The sequence below is a fragment of the Dermacentor silvarum genome, chromosome 1, assembly GCF_013339745.2.
Source record: "Dermacentor silvarum isolate Dsil-2018 chromosome 1, BIME_Dsil_1.4, whole genome shotgun sequence".
Taxonomy (NCBI): domain Eukaryota; kingdom Metazoa; phylum Arthropoda; class Arachnida; order Ixodida; family Ixodidae; genus Dermacentor; species Dermacentor silvarum.
Window position 1 is genome coordinate 175,971,995 of NC_051154.1, and position 20,139 is coordinate 175,992,133.

The 20,139-nt window shown below is 44.2% G+C and overlaps 1 protein-coding gene across 1 annotated transcript in view; it reads left to right on the top strand.

The window, feature by feature from the left end:
- LOC119436435 (ATP-binding cassette sub-family A member 2-like) overlaps positions 1 to 20,139 on the top strand; it is a 342,759-nt gene that overhangs the window by 14,380 nt on the left and 308,240 nt on the right. Inside the window, exons 3-5 of the mRNA XM_037703279.2 lie at positions 1,312 to 1,423; positions 10,060 to 10,217; positions 15,435 to 15,556. Of these exons, the coding sequence (XP_037559207.1) occupies positions 1,312 to 1,423; positions 10,060 to 10,217; positions 15,435 to 15,556 (392 nt within the window). The remainder of the gene's footprint in view (positions 1 to 1,311; positions 1,424 to 10,059; positions 10,218 to 15,434; positions 15,557 to 20,139) is intronic.

A 20,139-nucleotide genomic window follows, 5' to 3' on the forward strand; every position in this document is an offset into this window, starting at 1 on the left:
TAACCCATAATAACTTGTGCTCACATACCAAAATAGTGGGACCCTGATGCGCGGGAACAAATAGGCATTTGCCTATAATCAAGTCTCAGGTTATTATGTTATACAAGCACCGACTACTTAATTGTTTGGTACTCTGTAACAATGTAACGGAAACAAAAACCAAGCAATGGGTGCACCTATTGTCAAAAATGACAGAAGATGGCCCACATAACAGGAGATTACTGCATGCAATATGACAGGGCTCCTAGACTACTTCTGACACTCTAACTTTGGAATGCTACCATGAGAACTCTTCTCACTTGCCAACACTTCAGACTCTTGCAGATGCACTATATAGTCCAAAGTCAGCTTCAGTCACGTGCTTAGTGGCCTGTCTGTTTTTCACAATGGGTGTACCCACTGCTTAGTATTTGTTTCATTTGCTTTGTTACAGAGCACCAAATGATTAAGTTGTTGGTACTTGTACAAAATAACAAAAAATTTAAGTTTTTGTACTACACACACACTTCGCGTACATAAAGTATCCTTGCTTACTTGAGCTAGGGTTTAAAATTTTGCCGTTCCATTATAGGAGAATGCGACTAACAGCATGTTGTTGGCCACTCTATGGAGCAAGTCGCACTATTTTTTCTATTCTAATTGCATAAATAGTATATTTTATACCAAATAATTTCCCGAAATAATAAATTTAGCAGTAAACTTCCAATGAGAAAGATCTGGAACATTCCAAAAAATATTCCATTCAGCAATATTTAACTTCCTACCTATTGCACAGTAAATGTTTTTCATGTCATAAGGAAAGCCTGTGAAATATGAAAACCCACGTGACTACCTGCTTGCGCTTAGCAATTGCAGTGCTCTCAAATAGGCCACACATGGACATTCAGCGCTTTTATCCAAGTGCAATGTGGTCGAGAAAGTTGCAAGGCAGCATTGATGTCTGGTCTCTCAGTCTGCTTATTACTATCAGGAACCACCGCACCGTTTCTTTCAGAAGTGCAAGCAAGACTGAATGTTAGCATGAATATAGCATCCGATGTCTTCTATCCCTTTAAGATTTTCTTACTGCCTCTTTTCTACATTAGGTTGAGCATGCTTAGTTCAGAGTATTGGTGCACTTAGCCTGGACCACATGAATTTTGGCATAAAAATGTTTCCTAGGCCACTTGTGGGGCAGGCAGGAGTATTTGTCACGTTGTTCAACTCAATGGTGTACTGATGCTACTAGTGTAAGCATGTTTTTTTTTTTTTAAAGATTACTGTGTCTCATGTTTTTCATTCTTACATTCAGTTGCAAACTTTTTTGTGCAGCCTCTTTTCCTGCCTTCCCATTGCCATCAGCTGGAGTTATTGCTGTGATGCAGGCATTCTGTGACAATGGTGTGAGGGACAGCAATGGCTTTGCGACATTTCCTAACAGCACGTAAGTATGTTGATTTAGGGAAGATGGCGAAATACACTGTAAATTATTTAATGACAATAACTATTTTAATTTGTGTGGAAATCTTTTTTTATACCTTGGAACTGACCGCTACATTTATTTTTACCATATTGAATTAGAGAGACCAATATGCTTAATAACAAATATGCTTTGTTAGATTATAGTACAAATAAAAATGATTGTGCTTTACATTGACAAAATGAAATAGAATATTAGCAGTTCAACAACGACTTCTAATTTTAAGAAGGCATAAAAAGAGTTGGAAAACTATACAAAGTGACACTCTGTCTATGACAATGGGAGTACTAATGGTGTAGTTACCCCATGTAAATACAAATTGGTATTGACCTGAAGCTCCACCACTGAAGAAGTTGGCCCTGCTGTTTGCATGGCGTTCTAGCTGTAGGATCGTGTAATGGCAGTTCCCGTATCCCCAGGAAGTGTGAAACTAATCTCTTTCATAAAACTGCATTTTTTCTTTGTTTCCATTTCTTAGTATCCTTAATGATGGGCTATTTGTCTTTTGAGATATTTGTATGACTACTCCCTATGACTATTTGTATTTGTACTCCCGGCCAGTAAAATTTAGCGAGGATGCGGTCAGTCGTCCGAGATATGCCTTGGTGCCCTGCGAGGCTTCCCTCGTGTGCGAGTTTGAGCACCGTGTGTCTCAGCTGTCTAGGAACGACCAGCTGTTCCAATTCTTTCTCCGATCGCAGTTTGTGTCTCTGGTATAAGATACCATCAGCTAGGAAGTAACAGGTTCCACTGTTATTTACGACCATAGTGTTACCCACACTTTCGTAACAACGCTGTAGCGAGGCGTCATTCCTTTGGAATTCCTCGAGAGTCGCCTTATCTATAGTTGTAGCGGTGGCTCTTAGTGCTGGTAGGCTGGAGGTGGACCATATTCCCTGTGCCATTGCAGCTATTTCCTTGGGGAGTTCCTCTGCATCATCTTTGGACACTCGTAGATACTTATTTCGGGAACAGCGCTGGGCGTCTGCAGTCATGGTGGGTATCGACAAACTGGAGGGGTCGTTCGTGCTTGCCACAGTCTTATCGACATGGCTAGCTTTATGTTGCGGTCGGGACTTCAGTAAGACTCCCTGCTCTGCAGGACGGACACCTTTAACGTTCCCGAGCACCACATCATAAAATGGGTTGAAGAAAGGCGTGTCTATGAACACGTCTGCCTCCGGCAAGCAATGTACGGTCCGGTCCAACAAGAAAACTGGGCTTGTAGTTCCCGTAAATTTTTCTTTTGGAACCAGGCTTTCTCGTACAACTACAGTGTTGCAGCCGGTATGTCGAAGTACTGTTACAGCCTTGCCCTCGAGAAATCCTTTCACTACTGGCAAAGTTCCGACATTAGACACGGTTGAAGTACATGTCGACGTCGTATTCACGACGGAGATGGCTTCCCCGCTTTGAAGAACGACGTATCCTTTTTCTGGTGTCCCGGTCTCTCGGGCTTCTTCGATAGACAGCATGCATGACGCTTGCCTCCTTTCTTGCGTCTTTCCTGTTTCGCCTGGAGAACCAGTCTTGCCACTCAACCAGCCAGTTGTTGACGGGCTATTTCTCTCCGAGACCAACACTCAGATGCACGATGACCTGTCTTGTTGCATAGAAAGCATTCAGTGTAGTCTCTAGGCGGCCTCTTTGCGGACTTAGTCTGACGACTGATCTCCGCTGCAGTGTCCTTACATAACTTGTCATTGGCCAAACTGGCAAGATCCTGGGCCTCTAAGAAGCAATCAGCGTTTTGTGCCATCATGCTCAGTTTCTTGCAATTTCTCTCCTTCAAAAATATCCGCAGTGCCGGCGAGCATCCCTTCATGAACTGCTCTGCAATGATTAGGTCGCGTAGAGCATCGTACGTCTTCTCGACCTTCGCCATTTCCATCCAGCGGTCGAAATGACCCGCTAGGTGAGAAGCATACTGGAGACCCGTCTCCTTCTCTTCTGGTCTTGCTTTGCGAAATTTCTCGCGATAACCTTTGGCGGTATACCGAAATCGCAGCAACAGCATAGACTTCAGCTGATCATAGTCTGAGGTGGAAGCGGAGTCAAGCCTACTAATGACAGCCAAAGCTTCTCCGGTCAGGCACAAACTGAGTGATAGGGCCCATTTATTTCAAAGCCACTCTTGAGACGCTGCGACATGCTCAAAACGTTGCAGATAGGCGTCGAGATCATCTCGTGCTTCATTAAATGGTGGCAATAACTTGTGTGGACTACAGCTATCTATCATAGCTGGTCGCCGCTCACCGGTAGCGCGTTAGAACTGGCTGCCTGTTCTTGAAGCTTGAGCTTCAGCTGTAACACGCGTTCCTCGGCTTGTAGCAGTTTTTATTCAAGCTCAATCGTCACGAGCTTGGGCGCGAAGGCCTCTTTCTGTCGCGCGTTCCCCGTCAATCCACTCGTGAAGAGCGGCGCCAGCTAAGCCCATGTTCTTGCCGATCGCGTGTAGCATCTCAATATCCATGGTTAACTCCCGTGCGTCTAGCTGTCGGCAAGATGTTAATGCCGATTGTAGCAGGCTCGCCAAAATTGTGGTGGTTTTTGTGGGCGCAGGTCAGCCATACGCACTAAGGAATCACCCAAAGACAGAGAGAAACGATTTTTAACACGGACAGCAGACAAGGACCAGACGCACACGAATTACAGAGGGTAATTGACACAAGTCGCACTATTGGGGTAATCCCAGTCTGGTGCTGTACCACTCAGTTCAGTTCCAATCGCCGTAGTGGCCACACACCGCAGCAGTGAGGTAGCGACAGCTGCAGGGACGCAGCTGGTCTGCACGTCACTGCTAAAGTGACGTGAACCGGGGCGCAGCCCGACGTTGACGGGTGACGAATGGCGATGACCCCATAGGGCGGCCTATCTCGGCCTAACAGGAGCCGGGGCGCAGCCCGGGCTCGACAGGGCAGGACGGCGCTGGACGCCGCAGCACAGCTCGTACCAGGAACGTCAGGGAGCCGGGGTGAAGCCCGACCACGGCAGGATCCGTCCGATAGCTCGGCCTCCAGGAACAGCGAACCGGGGCGAAGCCCGGTTTAACAGGGTCGGGACGTGGCCCGCCGTTCGATCCGCAGAGCCCGGCGAGAGCCCACCGAGTTGGCCCGTTCCGCTGAGCTTGTCGGCCCCATCGCTCCAGCTGCTCTCTCGTGGAACGTGCATAGACCACACGCACGAGCCACGCGCACTCCCGCGCTTTTCGGCCCCGCACGCCGAACACAAGCACTGAAAAGCCCGCGCATTTCACCTCTCAGCCTCGCACACCGAGCACAAACATTAAATTGCCGTCCTCCTACCACAACTAGTAAGAGAAATTTGCTTAATGAAGTCAAGAGTTCGACGAAAACTCGTCTGGTCGGGATTGCTATAACACCTTTACTGCTTATGGTACAACATTTTAAGTGCTGTCCCCTTCAAAGTAGTCCCCTCTACTGGCAATGCACTTTTCCCATCTTTTCTTCCATTTTTGGAAAGCCTCCTGGAACGCACTTTCTGGAATGGTGCGCAGGTCTCTTCTCGCATTGTTCTGGATCTCCTCTACGGTTTAGAAACGACGTCCTTTCAAGGTGGTTTTCAGCTTGGCGAATAGAAAAAAGTCTGCTGGGGCTAGGTCCGGAGAATATGGTGGGTGGGGCACAACAGGAGTGGGGTGTTTCGCTAAGTAGCTGCGGGCAAGGAGCGATGTGTAAACTGGGGCATTGTCATGATGCAACATCCAAGCCTGATTTTCCCAAAATTCAGGCCTCTTACTGCCCACAGAATCTCTCAAACTTGCTAGGATTCCTTGGTAAACTTCTTTGTTTACCGTCTGACCATGTGGCACAAATTCCTGATGGACAATGCCTTTGCAGTCGGAAAACACAACCAACGTCACCTTCATTTTTGACCGACTCATGTGTGTTTTTTTTTGGACGAGGAGAACTTTTGGCCACCCACTGCGATGACTGCACTTTCGTTTCAACATCATAGCCATAAACCCATGTCTCATCGCCTGTTATGATGTTTTTAAGAAAGTTTTCATCGTCATTGGCAGCGGCGAGCAGTTCCTGGCTGATTTCAACATGGGTCTGCTTCTGTTCGTCAGTCTACAAACATGGGACGAATTTTGCACTGGCATCCCAAGTTTGTCACTCAAAATTTCATGACATCATCCTACGCTGATACCCACTTCGTCAGTGACTTCTCGAACAGTCAAACGACGATTTCCACGGATCACAGTTCGAACTCTCTCGACGTGGTCATCATCTGTGGATGTGGAAGGTCGTCCAGGCTTGGGATTGTCACCGACCGACATTCTTCTGTCTTCAAAACGCTTAAACCAATCATAGCACTGCATGCGACTCATACAGTCCTCCCCGTATGCTTGGCTAAGTAACTGAAATGTCTCTGTGAAAGTTTTCCCAAGTTTGTAGCAGAACTTCATACACACACACTGTTCTTCCAATGCCTTCATTGTCACTTTGGCACCAATCCGAAGAACAGCTTGTTCATGTGCTCACTTCAGCGGCTGTAGCTCGCCAACTAACGGTCAGAGCGAAACACGGCAAATGGCAGTTTGTTGTCTAAACCTGCGCACAGTAGCCGCAGCACGCTCCCTCTGCCGGTTGGCGCGCTATTTCAAAAGTTCGGTTTCTTTTTGAACACACCCCGTATTATTATAACAGCATTTTAGCTGTGGCATCTTAATTGAATCCCTTTTTGTATGCATAATGCTGTATTCCCACCCTTTGTGTAATATCCCCTATATGGGGTCTTTAATGAAATAAAGTGAAGTAAAGTGAAGTCGCTTGAGAATTGCTGGCTTGAAGTAGAAATAAATCCGTGGATGTCTTGGTTAATAAGTGCAAGAAAAGTTGTGTCCATAATCACTGTAAAAAATAATCATAAGCGACAGGCAGGTAAAGTATTGCTTTCACAATTGTAATGTCCTCTATTTGGCAGCATGCTCTTGAAGCCTCGTTGAGGACCTAGAAATCTGTGAGCTACATTTTTGACGTAAAGAATAGTGAAAACTTTCATGTCACTAATACTTGTATTTACACGCCAAATGTCCAAAGTCATGGTTGGTACAAGCTGCAATATGCTAATGGCAATGAATTGAAACTATTCCTCACTCAGAAACTGTATGTCCAGCTCATTGTGACTCTCAGTACCACTGCAATGAAGTGACTTTACTTTTAGTTATAGAGACGGTTCATTGAATGTCGCAGAGGTATTTCACATGGCAATACTGATTGTCTGCCCTCCACAAAAGGTGTAGATTTGTTGGACTGCACTGCTCCAGCAGCACTGGTTATGGACTAGTATGACGATGCAGCATATGCAATGCAGAGTGTGTTGTCGTACTGTTCATGGCAGGCAATAGGACATCAACAATCTTGCTGAAACTCATAAATGTCTGAAAACTGCATCAGGTGTAATGCATAAGGTATAAACATAGTATCTTACCTACCACATTCTGTTGCAGTATCCTGCTTACTATGTCGAGGCAACGTTGCAGCTGATGGGGCATTCAGTTCCTCGATAGTTGTGCTCTAACTTTGAAAATCGAGTTTCCATGTGATCATATTGAGTGCATGTGGCCAAAATACGGCATTCTACCTTAAGGCCATCAATCTACCTAGTCATATCTGGTGAGGCTGTTAGGCATATCACCCTGCCTCCCTTGTTCGCAAGTGTTGTGTTGAATGTGCATTGCTTATGCTTAGAAATTTGAAGTATTTTGAAGTGAAATATCGGAAAAACTCCCATTTGCCCATGTGAAAATGCATTTATTTCTTATGTACTCACTCTACATGTGACCTTCTGTAAACAATTAATTTATCCAATAAAACATTACAAATGCTATAACTCGTAAAACACTGCAAATACTATACATAAGAATAATGAATAATTCTAACTATGGAACGTTTGCTTTTCATCAGAATAAATAGAAACAAATAAATGATGTGCAAGCACACTGTACAGAACTTAGACACCTCCCCTGTGATAGGGAGATCAAGAAGCATAAATAATAAGCTTACATAAATTACCTTAGCATGAAGCTCACAGGTTTGGCTAGACAAAATAATTGATTGTACACTGTATATGCATTCAAAGCAGATGAGATAAATCGCATTTGCTTAAAAAAAAAGCACGAAAAATGGCACCACCAGTTTACATGCAGCAAACAGTTATTAGGCATACTACATGTGTCCAATCAAAGACATAAGGTAGTTATCAAAAACAGTTATGAGGCATGTAGTGTAAACATTCCAAACATCACCGGAAATGCATGTTCTTTGCCCACAGGAATTACGTAAGACATTTCAACATGAATTGAAATTCCTCTGTCCACTGTTTGCCTAAAAAAGGCAGACAGTGGTACTCTCACCTGTGTGCAATATGAAACTAAATAAAAAATGCAAAACAACATAAGCATTCCACAAGCAGATGTAGCAAATAATGTAGCACAAGCAAATAACATGCACCAAGCGGTCATTGAACAGACTAATATTCATCTCGTATGCATCGATGAGGCGTCAGTGCAAAAGTTGGGGAGGATGTCGAGAAATGACTGATAACAGCTTTTGAAGCGACCTAGGTCTTGTGTGGCCATTTTCTCTGGTGAAAAAGGAAAGAATGCAGAATTTTTGAAATACCATGTGACAACGCATGCATGCGCCAGTGAAAGCAGCTGTTCTGAGACGTAAGCCTTGTCATCTAGAACGCTGTGCATCTTACGCACATTCAAAGCCAGACCTTCACATTTGATAAGGACTAAAGATGTGTACCGAAAGCTGCTGGCATGTCAGGGAAAGACTGCGGCTGCTCATTACCAGTGTAGTGAACTAGGACCATATTTGATGACATTTGAGTGTACTGCATGGCTTTCATAGATTATGAAAAAGCATTTGATTCAGTAGAGATACCAGCAGTCATAGAGGCATTGCGTAATCAAGGAGTACAGGAGGCATACGTGGATATATTGGCAAATATCTACAAGGATCGCACAGCAACCTTGGTTCTTCACAAGAAAAGTAGAAAGATACCTATCAAGAAAGGGGTCAGGCAAGGAGACACAATCTCTCCAAGCTATTCAGTGCTTGCTTAGAAGTATTCAAGCTCTTAGACTGAGAAGGCTTAGGAGTGAGGATGAACGGCGAATATCTTGGCAGCCTTCTTTGCAGATGACATTGTCCTATTCAGCAACAATGCGGACGAATTGCAGCAAATGATTGAGGACCTTAACCGAGGAAGTGTAAGAGTGGGGTTGAAGATCAATATGCAGAAGACAAAAATAATGTTCAATAGCCTGGCAAGAGAACAAGAATTCAGGATCGCCAGTCAGCCTCTAGAATCTGTAAAGGAGTACGTTTATCTAGGTCAATTACTCACAGGGGACCCTGATCATGAGAAAGAAATTTACAGAAGAATAAAATTGGGTTGGAGTGCATACGGCAGGCATTGCCAAATTCTGACTGTGAGCTTACCACTGTCGTTGAAAAGAAAAGTGTACAATCATTGCATTCTACCGGTGCTAACATATGGGGCAGAAACTTGGAGGTTAACAAAGAAGCTCGAGAACAGGTTAAGGACCGCACAAAGAGTGATGGAACGAAAAATGTTAGGCCTAATGTTAAGAGACAAGAAGAGAGTGGTGTGGATCCGAGAACAAACGGGGATAGCCGATATTCTAGTTGACATTAAGCGGAAAAAATGGAGCTGGGCAGGCCATGTAATGCGTAGGATGGATAACCAGTGGACCAATAGAGTTACAGAATGGATACCAAGAGAAGGGAAGCGCAGGCGAGGATGGCAGAAAACTAGGTGGGTTGATGAAGTTAGGAAATTTGCAGGCGCAAGTTGGAATCGGCTAGCGCAAGACAGGGGTAATTGGAGATCGCAGGGAGAGGCCTTCGTCCTGCAGTGGGCATTAATATTGGCTGATGATGATGATGATACCGAATAGTGGGCAGAAATTTGAGTGTACTGCAATCCCTGGTGCATCAACACCTTGTCTAGTGGTATTTAAAAAATTTTATAGGTTTACAGAAATGGACCACACAAGACCTAGGTTGCTTTTAACGCTACTCCTACCCACAAATTAGTGTTTATTTAATAATGGTGTATAATACATAAATTTTGTTCGCTTTAGATGTATTATTAGGTGGAATTTATACAACTGTGATATTGTTTTTTATTTCCGAGTTAAAACTGAGTTGTAAACTTGATACTTTAGCTTTTTTAAATTTCTATATCTTCAAGAAGTTTTTTGAAGATATTGACAGCATAAATAAAAAAATTTGCTTCCCACTGTCATTAGAGTAAATTTTTTTAAAAAATGTAACAAAGCTCATCAAAGTCGGTGCAGTGGTTGCAGAGAAAAATGATTTCTTTCGATAAGAGCTTCAGGGCTAAAGCTTACTCTTAATATCGTGTTGATTAGGTAGCTGTGCTTATCTCAATTGTGCAAACAATTGTTTGTTACAGCTTAGTTGCTTAGAAGTTATCTGCAGGATTGAGATATGTTTGGTGAATGTGTTTAACTGATGAAGTGTTGCATACGTAATTAGTACATCTTTAATTGATTGATCTTCGTTATTTTTCAGAGTTACTCCATTTCTCAAGCGACTAAAGAATGTCTCGAAGCACCACAACTTTTTTTTACCAGGCTTTACGCTTGGAGACTTGGATCTTATTCCTTCTATCTTCAAGACCATTGTGGAGGATCCCATAGCCTTACATGATTGCTTCGCACAGGCCCCAGGTAAAAACTAATGTCTGTTCGTTTTTTTTTAATGTTTCTCATGTTCTTCTCAATTTATCGGTGAGTGTAGTGAAGTGTCGTTGTATAATGGGAATATTTTCAATCGTAGAAAATTTTGGAATAAAAGAATGAAGGCTTTAAACTGTCTGTCATAATACTATTTGAAATTGCAGCCGTCATTGGGGCATTGTATATAGGGTTGACTTCTATGCCAGGACTGTACTGCCAATTACCATGTACAAATTTGCCACTTGCTGCATCTAGTAGCCAAGTAAATGGCTTAATGAGGTTTTTGAATTGAATGAATGAATGAACTTTTATTTCCCTTTTTAAGAAAGGGGAGGGGCCGGGGGGGAGAGAGGGAGGCCTGTGTGCTCCAGTCTTAGCACCTTGTGCTGCCAGACGTCCGCCTACCAGTCGTGGTAGGCCTCCGCTACCTCCTCAGCCCACCTCAGGACTCGGTCCTGCAGGGTGGGATCGGAGCTGCGCAGGGCAGTCTCCCACAGCTCCTCGCTACTAATTAATGGCTTGAGGTTGCGGGGGGGATATTTAATGGGGCATTTCCACATTATATGGGAGAGATCTGCTGTCTGGACAGGGCAGAAGCGACACTTGGGTGTCGGGTATGTGTCGGGAAAGAATAAGTGCAAAGTGCGTGGGGTAAGAAAAGTGCGAGTTTGTAGTTGGCGCCACAATATTTCTGTCTGGCGCGTGCTCGACACAGAGAGAGGTGGATACGTTAGGCGTTGGTGTTTGTAATGTGTGCAAATTTCATGGAATGTGATGAGTGCGTCTTTATTGGTCTGTTGTTGGGAGTCATTGGCTTCTGGGGTAAGGCCCACATTTCCGTCCACTCGGTCCGTGAATCCTCGAGCAGCGGCATGAGCCATTTCGTTGCCTGGTAGTCCTTGATGTGCTGGAGTCCAGATGAGAGCGATGTAGTTTTTTGGCGGGTGAGCGACTAGTAAAGAGTGCGCGAGGTTTGTAATGTAGCCGCTACTGAAGTTCCGGATAGCAGTCTTCGAGTCACTGATGATGACATCGCAATCAGGTAGCCCCGATGCGAGTGCAATGGCAGCCTCTTCTGCGTCGCCCGCTGAGGTGGTCCTGACTGATGCTGAACGAACAGTGTTGCCCTGCCTGTCTACGACCGCTAAAGCATAACGATGTTTAGTTTTATAGACTGCGGCGTCCACGTAGTAAACTCCTTCCGCCTGTCCATAGCTGCGTTGTAGCGCCTTGGCTCGAAGTTTCCGGCGTTCGACGTGAAATTCGGGATGCATGTTTCTGGGTAGGGGTTGGATGTGGTATTGGCCGTGTATGTTCGGAGGAAGTTGATGTCGCTTGTTCTCGTTGAGTGGTGGGGCGTAGTGAAGTTGTCTCAGGATCTCACGCCCAGCTGCAGTGGTGGAGAGTCTGTGATATTGCGATGATAGATGTGCTTCGGTTAATTCTTCAAAGGTATTGATTGTGGCTGTGGCCATCACCCTCTGTGTGGATGCTCTAATCGGAACACCAAGAGCGACTTTGTGTATCTTGCGGATCAAGCAGTTTACAGTGTCCGCTTCCTTCCTAGAGAGTGAGAGATATGGTAGCGCGAAGGTGATTTTGCTTAGGACAAAAGCTTGGATGAGCTGAATCAGTTCCTTCTCTCGAAGCCCTCCGTGTTTATTGGAGATCCTTCCTATGAGGCGTAGCGTGTTATCTACTGTTGTTTGTAGTACTGTTGTTGTTGTTGTTGTTGTACTGTTTTTGAATTGAATGGCTGAGACAGGAATAGGTGCTACCTTATGTTAATGTGCTAATAAGCAGCAGTGACATATTAATATGCTTTCTGTCATGGTAAGAATTTTGCATAGTAGTTAATGTGCTGTCAATAAATGTAATTGCAAATTCCGTACTGGTGGCTTATTTTCTTATCTGCCTTATCTGCATCTGCCATGGTGGCTCAGTGGCTGTGGTGTTCTGCTGCTGAGCACATAGCTGCATGTTCAATTCCAGTCTGTAGTCTCTCTATCTGCGTGTGCTTTCCTTTTTTATCTTTCTGTCTTCTCTTACCCCTTACCCAGTGCAGGGAAAGGAACTGGATGTTTACCTTCCAGTTAACATTCCTGCCTTTCACATCTCATTTATCTCTCTCTCTCCTGTCTGTAGTGGCCTTATTTTATAAAGTTTCAATGTAGAAATGCCCACATCCTGATATTTGATTGCCTAATACAGAGCCTCAGATTATATTATTATATAATATTAATCCCTGGCCTTCCGTTATGTCACCTTTCATGACTCAGGAGTAGCTTTGCATTATAAAACTGCATGAGGTATCATTTTATTCTGTGCATCAACCTCACTGGAAGACGACCTGTAGTTGCCACTTTTGTGTGGAATATTGAATCATGTGACTGTGCGCACTGCTGTGTTGTGGTGAGAGCAGTTGTCATGGCAGAACGTCAGCTGTGAAGCCACACGATTTGGATGTTTCATTTCTTTTGTTGAGGAGCATTGCTCCAGTGGTTGGTTAATACTTATCAACAGCATTAGCAACAGCAAGTTGTCTCTGGCAAATTTGAATGTTTATAGCAAGGATGTGATATTAACATGCAACCAAGCTGTTATGCTTCTGTGGTTTGTGGGGTCTCACACATGCTCTTGGGACAAAGGAACAACAACACAGTAGTGCTAACAATGAAAAGGGCATTTATTGCACCTTTCATGCACTAATACACGCTAGCCGAATTACTACCAATAGAACATTCACATGGGCGTGCGACAAATCAAGGAAGTCCGACTCACCGCGACCGGTTAGCGAGCGAATATGTTTGCCCCATGTTATGACACCATCGCCTTATCGTTCACGTGTACGGTCACGCGAACGATAGTGCGTTCGAACGATCCGAGTTTGTCCATGCTGATGCAGTGCTCCTAGCCACGTGAGACAGGTCTCGCGAAGCGTGGATCGGTGCACGCGCGGGGCGTCTGCATCGCTCACCGACCCCAACCCGAAGGGGAACTGCGTTCTCCCTTTTGCGCCCGCCTAACCCCTCCGCCGTCAGGTGGCATTAGCAGCGCAACACTAGCGCCATCTCTCGTAATACGCTGCAACTCCGCCGCCGTAAAGCTACGCGGCGAAGCCGGATTACGGGAGCCATGCGGGGAAAACATCAGGGGACGCGTGAGAGTCGCGCATCCCCACAGGTTAGAGTGCTTGCTTACATAGTAGTGAAGAGCGAATAGCAGTTTAGACAAAAATTAACTTTTTTGTGCTCCTTGAATATTACATGTTACAATCATTCTTGAAATGGGATTTTTGTGTGCAAAATAGTGTTTCTAAAGACTTCAAGAATATCTTTTCTAAGAATAATGATGATGACTGAACATTTATTTAGAAAGGATAGCACTTTGGCCTACTGTTTGGAAGGGATAAGAGGTGGGGGTACATCGTTGAAGAGGGAATTTGCTGACAGGAGCAGTATCTACTACTGGTGCAGTAGCCCTAACTTTCTGGCCAAAGTCGAGAGAGAGTCAGCTAGGGATTGGAGTTTTCGATTTTTATTGATAAATGTTGAAAACTACCTACCAATTCCATTTTTAGAAATTCGGTTTGAACCGGAAAGTACCGAATTCAGGAATTCATCCTGGCTCATCACACTTGATTCAAACAATGTGACTGGACCTTCCCAAGTGGGTTGGGTGCTTATATAAAAGCTCCCTCGCATGTGGGGGTGAGAGTGGGTTTTTGGACAAGCAGGTTTTCTTTTTGCTAGCCTCGCCCAAATACCGGGGGCCTCACCAACCGCATCATGACAAAGGGGATTGGATAAGGGAGCTTTGTGCTGCATCCATTCCTCCCCGCTCTTCCCGAGTGTCTTCGTCAACTTAGGCGTCTGGCTGTGGAAAAAGCGAAGGGGATTTGGTCGTGGGGTAAAAAGTGATGCTTTCCAAGCATTATCATTAGTGCATGTCAACTTGTGGACGCAAATAATCAACTAATTAATTAGTTAGGTAATTAATTTGCCGCATTGCCTTTATGACAATAAAGCTTTCTCATTTTACTGTTTCTTTGCCAATATAAATATGTGAGCAGTTTTTCAAATTGCCAAAAATGCTGAAAAGGCGGTACTGTAAAAAAATAAGTGCCGATGAGTGCTGAATTTTCCAAGGAAAATAAATGCCAATAAATGCCTGCCAAATGTTGAAAAAATAGATGCTGGAAAATCTAATCCCTAGTCATAGGCTATGCGATGGTCCTATAGACTGCCGGCCAGCCGAATCCACTCCTCGTAGCCAGTGATCCCTTCCTGCCGAAAGTGTATCTTGCATGCCATACTTGCACTTGAAGGCGTATTGCAGTGAAGGTATTTGAGTATCATTTTTTGTTTCATTGCATAATGCCATAGAGAGTAGAGCCAGTCACTGGCACAATTATAGGGGTAGTACAAATGGCTATATAAGCCGATTCATTAGTTTTGTGACCGTTTCGTTGTATACTCGGAGAGAAATGCACTCACTCGCGCCAAAACCCTCACCTCATCTTCACCACATGTCCTCACCAATGAGCTGGTTTTAGGTTAAAAAATGTCATTGCCTACCAGCAATTACAGAATGTGGCTGGTGGGGCAAAGAAGCTATCGCTTAAATGTTTTAGTTCGACGCTCAGCCTAGAAGGCTTACCTTTCAGGTATCTCACCATCATGTAAGAGTTCTTAACTGGCCTTAAATTATTGAAACACTCGCAATATTGCAGTCATGCAGTTGTTCAACACTATGGAAGCAAAGCTGATAGTTTTGTGCTAGTAACTACTATCTGGTAAACATCAGATATGTCTTGATGCTGACAGAGTGCTGAGACAAGTGTCTGTACCTGACCACAGCCAACAGCGAAAGCTTGTGGGAAAAATAAATTCTCAATTTGAAGCATGTGGGAAAAATAATTTCTTTTCTCTCGGCAAGTTCCTTTCATGAAAGAGGGTACAGGTATATAGGGTATATGGGTGAGTTGCTGATTTGATCTAATGGTGCTGTTGACATGAAAAAATAATTCCATTTAATTATTGAAATAGAGCCTGTTTCACTACCAGAAATATAATTACTTCAGGTGTGCAATGTGTTCACCCTGAATGCACAAAATGCTACTTGCTGAATATTATTAGTTCAGCTTATTACATGTAGGCGTTGTACCCACTGTGTGCAAGCTCTTATGTTGTGTGTTCTCTTTCACAGCCATGAGGGTAGACTACTTCCTAAAGGACCCTGATGAGCTTAAGGACTTTTTATCTACCAATTTATCACTGCCAAGTCAAGATCTGGATGTTCTATTTAATTCTTCTCTAGATATGAAACAAGTAAGTTTGTTTGTTTGATATGAACACAGCATTACATCTTTGCGGACATCTTTGTCCTCCCTAATTTCTTTTTTAAATGTGTTTTCACTTCTTTCACTTTGTTATTGTTATTTTAATCAACAAAAAAGTGTGTGCAAGCCTGCACTTACTACCTGTTGGACTACTGTCTCTTTAAAACTAATTTTTATTGACACTGGTGATGACCTCTATGTAATATAAATAGGGTTCAGTATTTTTTGGTTTTTATTTTCCCTGTCCGTTAGCTGTCCCTGTCCGTTAGCTGTTAGCTGTCCAGTTTTTATTTTTCATATGTTAGGGACATACACCCGCCACAGTGATTTAGCGACTATGGTGTTTTGCTGCTAAGCACGAAGTCGTGGGATCGAATCCTGGCCACGGTGGCCACATATCGATGGGGGCCAAATGCAAGAATGCCCATGTGTCACGTGCATGGGGGGCACGTTAAAGATTCCCTGGTGGTCAAAATTAATCCAGAGTCCCTCACTACCTCGTCTCTCCTAACTTAAAGATCCCCTGGTGGTCAAAATTAATCCAGAGTCCCTCACTACCACGTCTCTCATAATTATATTGTGGTTTTGGCACGTAAAACCCCAGAATTCATTCATGTTAAATTTTTTATTTCTTTTTAGTATATATTATCATGCATACGTTGTGAGAGCAAAGTCCAATGACAACAATTATGCTCATCGCTAGGGTGCTTTAAATGTTACTTGTTTTTCTTGGCACAAGTTCGCCCAGTAAAAAGTTACATTCGTGACTTAGTTTTGGCACTAGTTCCTCTCTGTCACTGCTATGTGACAATATTTTTCTAGATGACCTTTCAGCTGCTTTTTTTGCTGGAAAATATTTCTTGTCAATCATGCCTTTTTTTGTGTATGAATATATGTGTATGAGAAGGAAATTTACAGAAGAATAAAATTGGGTTGGAGTGGATACGGCAGGCACTACCAAATCCTGACTGGGAGCTTATCACTGTTGTTGAAAAGAAAAGTGTCCAATGATTGCATTCTACTGGTGCTAACATATGGGGCAGAAACTTGGAGGTTAACAAAGAATCTCGAGAACAAGTTAAGGACTGCACAAAGAGCGATGGAACGAAAAATGTTAGGCCTAACGTTAAGAGACAAGAAGAGAGCGGTGTGGATCAGAGAACAAACGGGGATAGCCAATATTCTAGTTGAAATTCAGCGGAAAAAATGGAGCTGGGCAGGCCATGTAATGTGTAGGATGGATAACTGGTGGACCATTAGAGTTACAGAATGGATACCAAGAGAAGGGAAGCGCAGGCGAGGACGGCAGAAAACTAGGTAGGTTGATGAAGTTAGGAAATTTGCAGGCGCAAGTTGGAATCGGCTAGCGCAAGACAGGGGTAATTGGAGATCGCTGGGAGAGGCCTTCGTCCTGCAGTGGACGTAAATCTAGGCTGATGATGATGATTATTATTTGGCATGCTAATTCATGCTGTGACGTGTTGTATGACTGCACATCCTGATCAACACGGTAGTTGCATACAATACACAAAATAACAAAGTTTTCGAGAAAGAGTCTATAGTAAGGGCACAGTGCCATACAGCAATGTGATTATGCAAGAATTAAGAAAATGCATTTGTTATTCAAGCACAAACTGAATGAGACTTAATTTGTAACATTATGTGCATACATAGTAGGTATGTCGCGCAATAAATTTCTGTCTATATATGGATGAATTCCTATAGTGCACAGTGGGGCAGGGATGGTTGTGAACTATAGCTGGACAAGGGCAGAGAGGGGGGAAGAGAGTGTTGTAGTAAACTTGCACTAAGTGACAGGTGTAATCTCCAAGTGCAATGTATTAACATAAAATTTGTTTAGATCAGTCACCCCACGTTTCAAAGAGTGAGACTAGCAAGGAATAAAATTGTTGTGATCCGTTTTAAGGATACTGATGTGAAAATCTAGTGTGCCGCTTTTTTTGCTTCTTTAAGTACGTCTTGACTGCATATTACAGTATGAAGCCTTAGTTTCTTGAAAGCACGACAAATAATTAATTACAGTACCTTTTATTTGACCTCTTCAAAAAGCATGTCAAGAGCAGTGCGGCTTTGGATGTGAAAAAGAAGACCATTCACATCACCAAGCAGAGGTGGTGGTCATGTGATATCACAAACAGCGCAAGAGCATGCCAGTCAGCCAGATGCAGTGGTTGAAGACCATGCAATGACCGTGTTGATGAAAGCTGCCAAATTGGCCCTTACAATTGTGTGCTTCTCTTGCTTCTCTCACCCACTCACAAGAGCAGGTTCTTCCCTTTTGTCCTTTCGCGTGCTGAATGGGCTTATTTTTCAGCAGCACGGTCACAGTGTGTGTGTGTGTGTGTGTATGGGTAAGCGGTGTCTTGTGCTATGAGAACGCCACTTCATGTTTCGGTGACGGGAGGTGAAACGGGAGGTTGCAGTCATGTGGTATCGCCCACCATTGATGTGTGCAACCACACTATGTCCGTTCCACCGAAAGTTGAGTCAATTCATTGAGTACTTGACAGAATAAGGGGGAACAGGAGGTTCTCCTTTCCCAGAAAAGCAACTGTAGAGGACGAGGCTTAATTAAGTGTCAAATGCATAGGAACATAAAAAATATGCAGATCCAACGCACTGTGGGAATCAATGTAAGCGAAGCTTTTTATGCTGTTTGCTTTGATTGACGATAATTATCAGTGATGTTGAAGGCGAATGTGTAATTTCTTCAGTGTTTAGTCCAATACAAGAGTGGTTAGTTGATGTTAAACGTTACCTTGAGTACCTTGCATGCACCACTGCTGTTTGTCTGCGTAATACACAGAACACACAGGAAGACGTGTTTGCTTGAGGGGTTGTTTTGTGCCATTGTTCGTAATCTCTAAGAGGGTTGAGCATTATCATTGCCTCACATGGCACCTCGCATCATGGCAGAAGTGTTAAATTAGTTGGATTATGGGGCTGTACGTGCCAAAACCATGATCGAATTATAAGACACGGCGTAGTGGCGGACTTCTGATTAATTTTGACACCCTGGTGTTCCTTAATGTGCATATAAATCTAAGTGCACTAGTGTTTTGTATTTCGCTCCCGTCGAAATGCGGCTGCTATGGTCACTATTGAACACTTGACATCGAGCAATGCCATAGCTGTCAAGCTACCGCGGCGGGCACAGAAGCGTTGATTTGACGTGTGACCGCTTTCGTAGTGCCGCCTAGGCCCTACGGTGCTTTAATGTGGCTTTCCGTGTGCACGCCCTGCATCAATTGTCCTCTTGATAAATTTGCATGGTGTTTATTTTTCATAAATAGCAGAAACGTACTGTACCATACCTTCAGTTTGCCCGCAGCCGCTGTTTCCTTGCCTTCTAATGTCATCTTTTCCCTCTCCTGCCCTCTACCCCTGTATGGGGACTGCGAGAGTGGCAAGGCTGTTGTTCACTCGTTTTGCGACTGCGTCGGTTCTACCCATTCTCTGTCTCCCCTCCCCCCCTCTCTACAGTTCTATCTTAGTCCCCTCTGAACTTGCACGTTAGTAGAAACGCTGAAGTTTCTGCAGTGCTTTTGAGGGGGACACAGATTATTACAGTTGTCAAGAGGCTAATGTGGTGACACCCAGGGAGCTCCAGAGGGCATTGTGCACATGCGATGCGATGGAAAGGTTCAAACGAGTTTTTCGCATCAACTTTCCTCTCTGCCACGCTCTTGCCATGCATATACACACTCTGAACCCCACCCCCTGACATGGCGTGCAAGACAGCAGCAGCAGCAGCAGCTGCAGCAGCACAAAAGTCGAAGGAAGAGGCAAAGAAAGCTTCGCTTTTAAAGGAAGATGGATGGAAGGGTTGATTTGGTGATGCAGAGGCAGCTTTCAAGGCAACACATTAATTGTGTGGCCTTGAACCCCTGCATCTGGATGACTAGCTTGTGCGAGTGGTTTGTGATGCCACGTTACCACCACATCCTGTTTTGAAGACAAGGTCTCCTTAGCCAACTTCAGACGGATTTGGCATATCTGTAATCTGGGTATCTTGCAACCACTTCTAGAAAGAAACAGTCGATTAGGTGACTTGTAGGTGTCGTATAAACAGGACAGTGGTATTAAATGGCACCTCGTCATGCCGATAATATGTAGCTATAGTCAGCAACAAAGGATATAATAAAAAATGAGTGCAGCAGCCGTAAAGGGGGTGGGATGTGAGTTGCTGTGTTGTTGTCGCCCTCTGCCATGCCACCGCCAAGTGCCATCTAACTTAACTGCCGCGCCCTCTGCCAGATGCCGTGGAGTGCCCAAGTTTGATAGGGTGCCTTACTGTGCGCGCACTGCCGCGCATGGTGGGAGGGAGGGCATGCGTATCGAGGCACCCTAGAGTTGCGAAGGAAGAGAGTTGGGGTCGAATAAGCGCGTCTCAATGCACATGCACGCTGTCATTCCTCAGCGTGTGTGAAGGAGAAAGTGGCGCGCCAGTCTCACTGACCTTTACTCAATGGCCGGCCTTGTGAAGCCCTAGCGCAGCGCAGTATTGCAGAGTGTGTGAAGGGGGTGAAGCGCAAGTTATACTCCAGCATA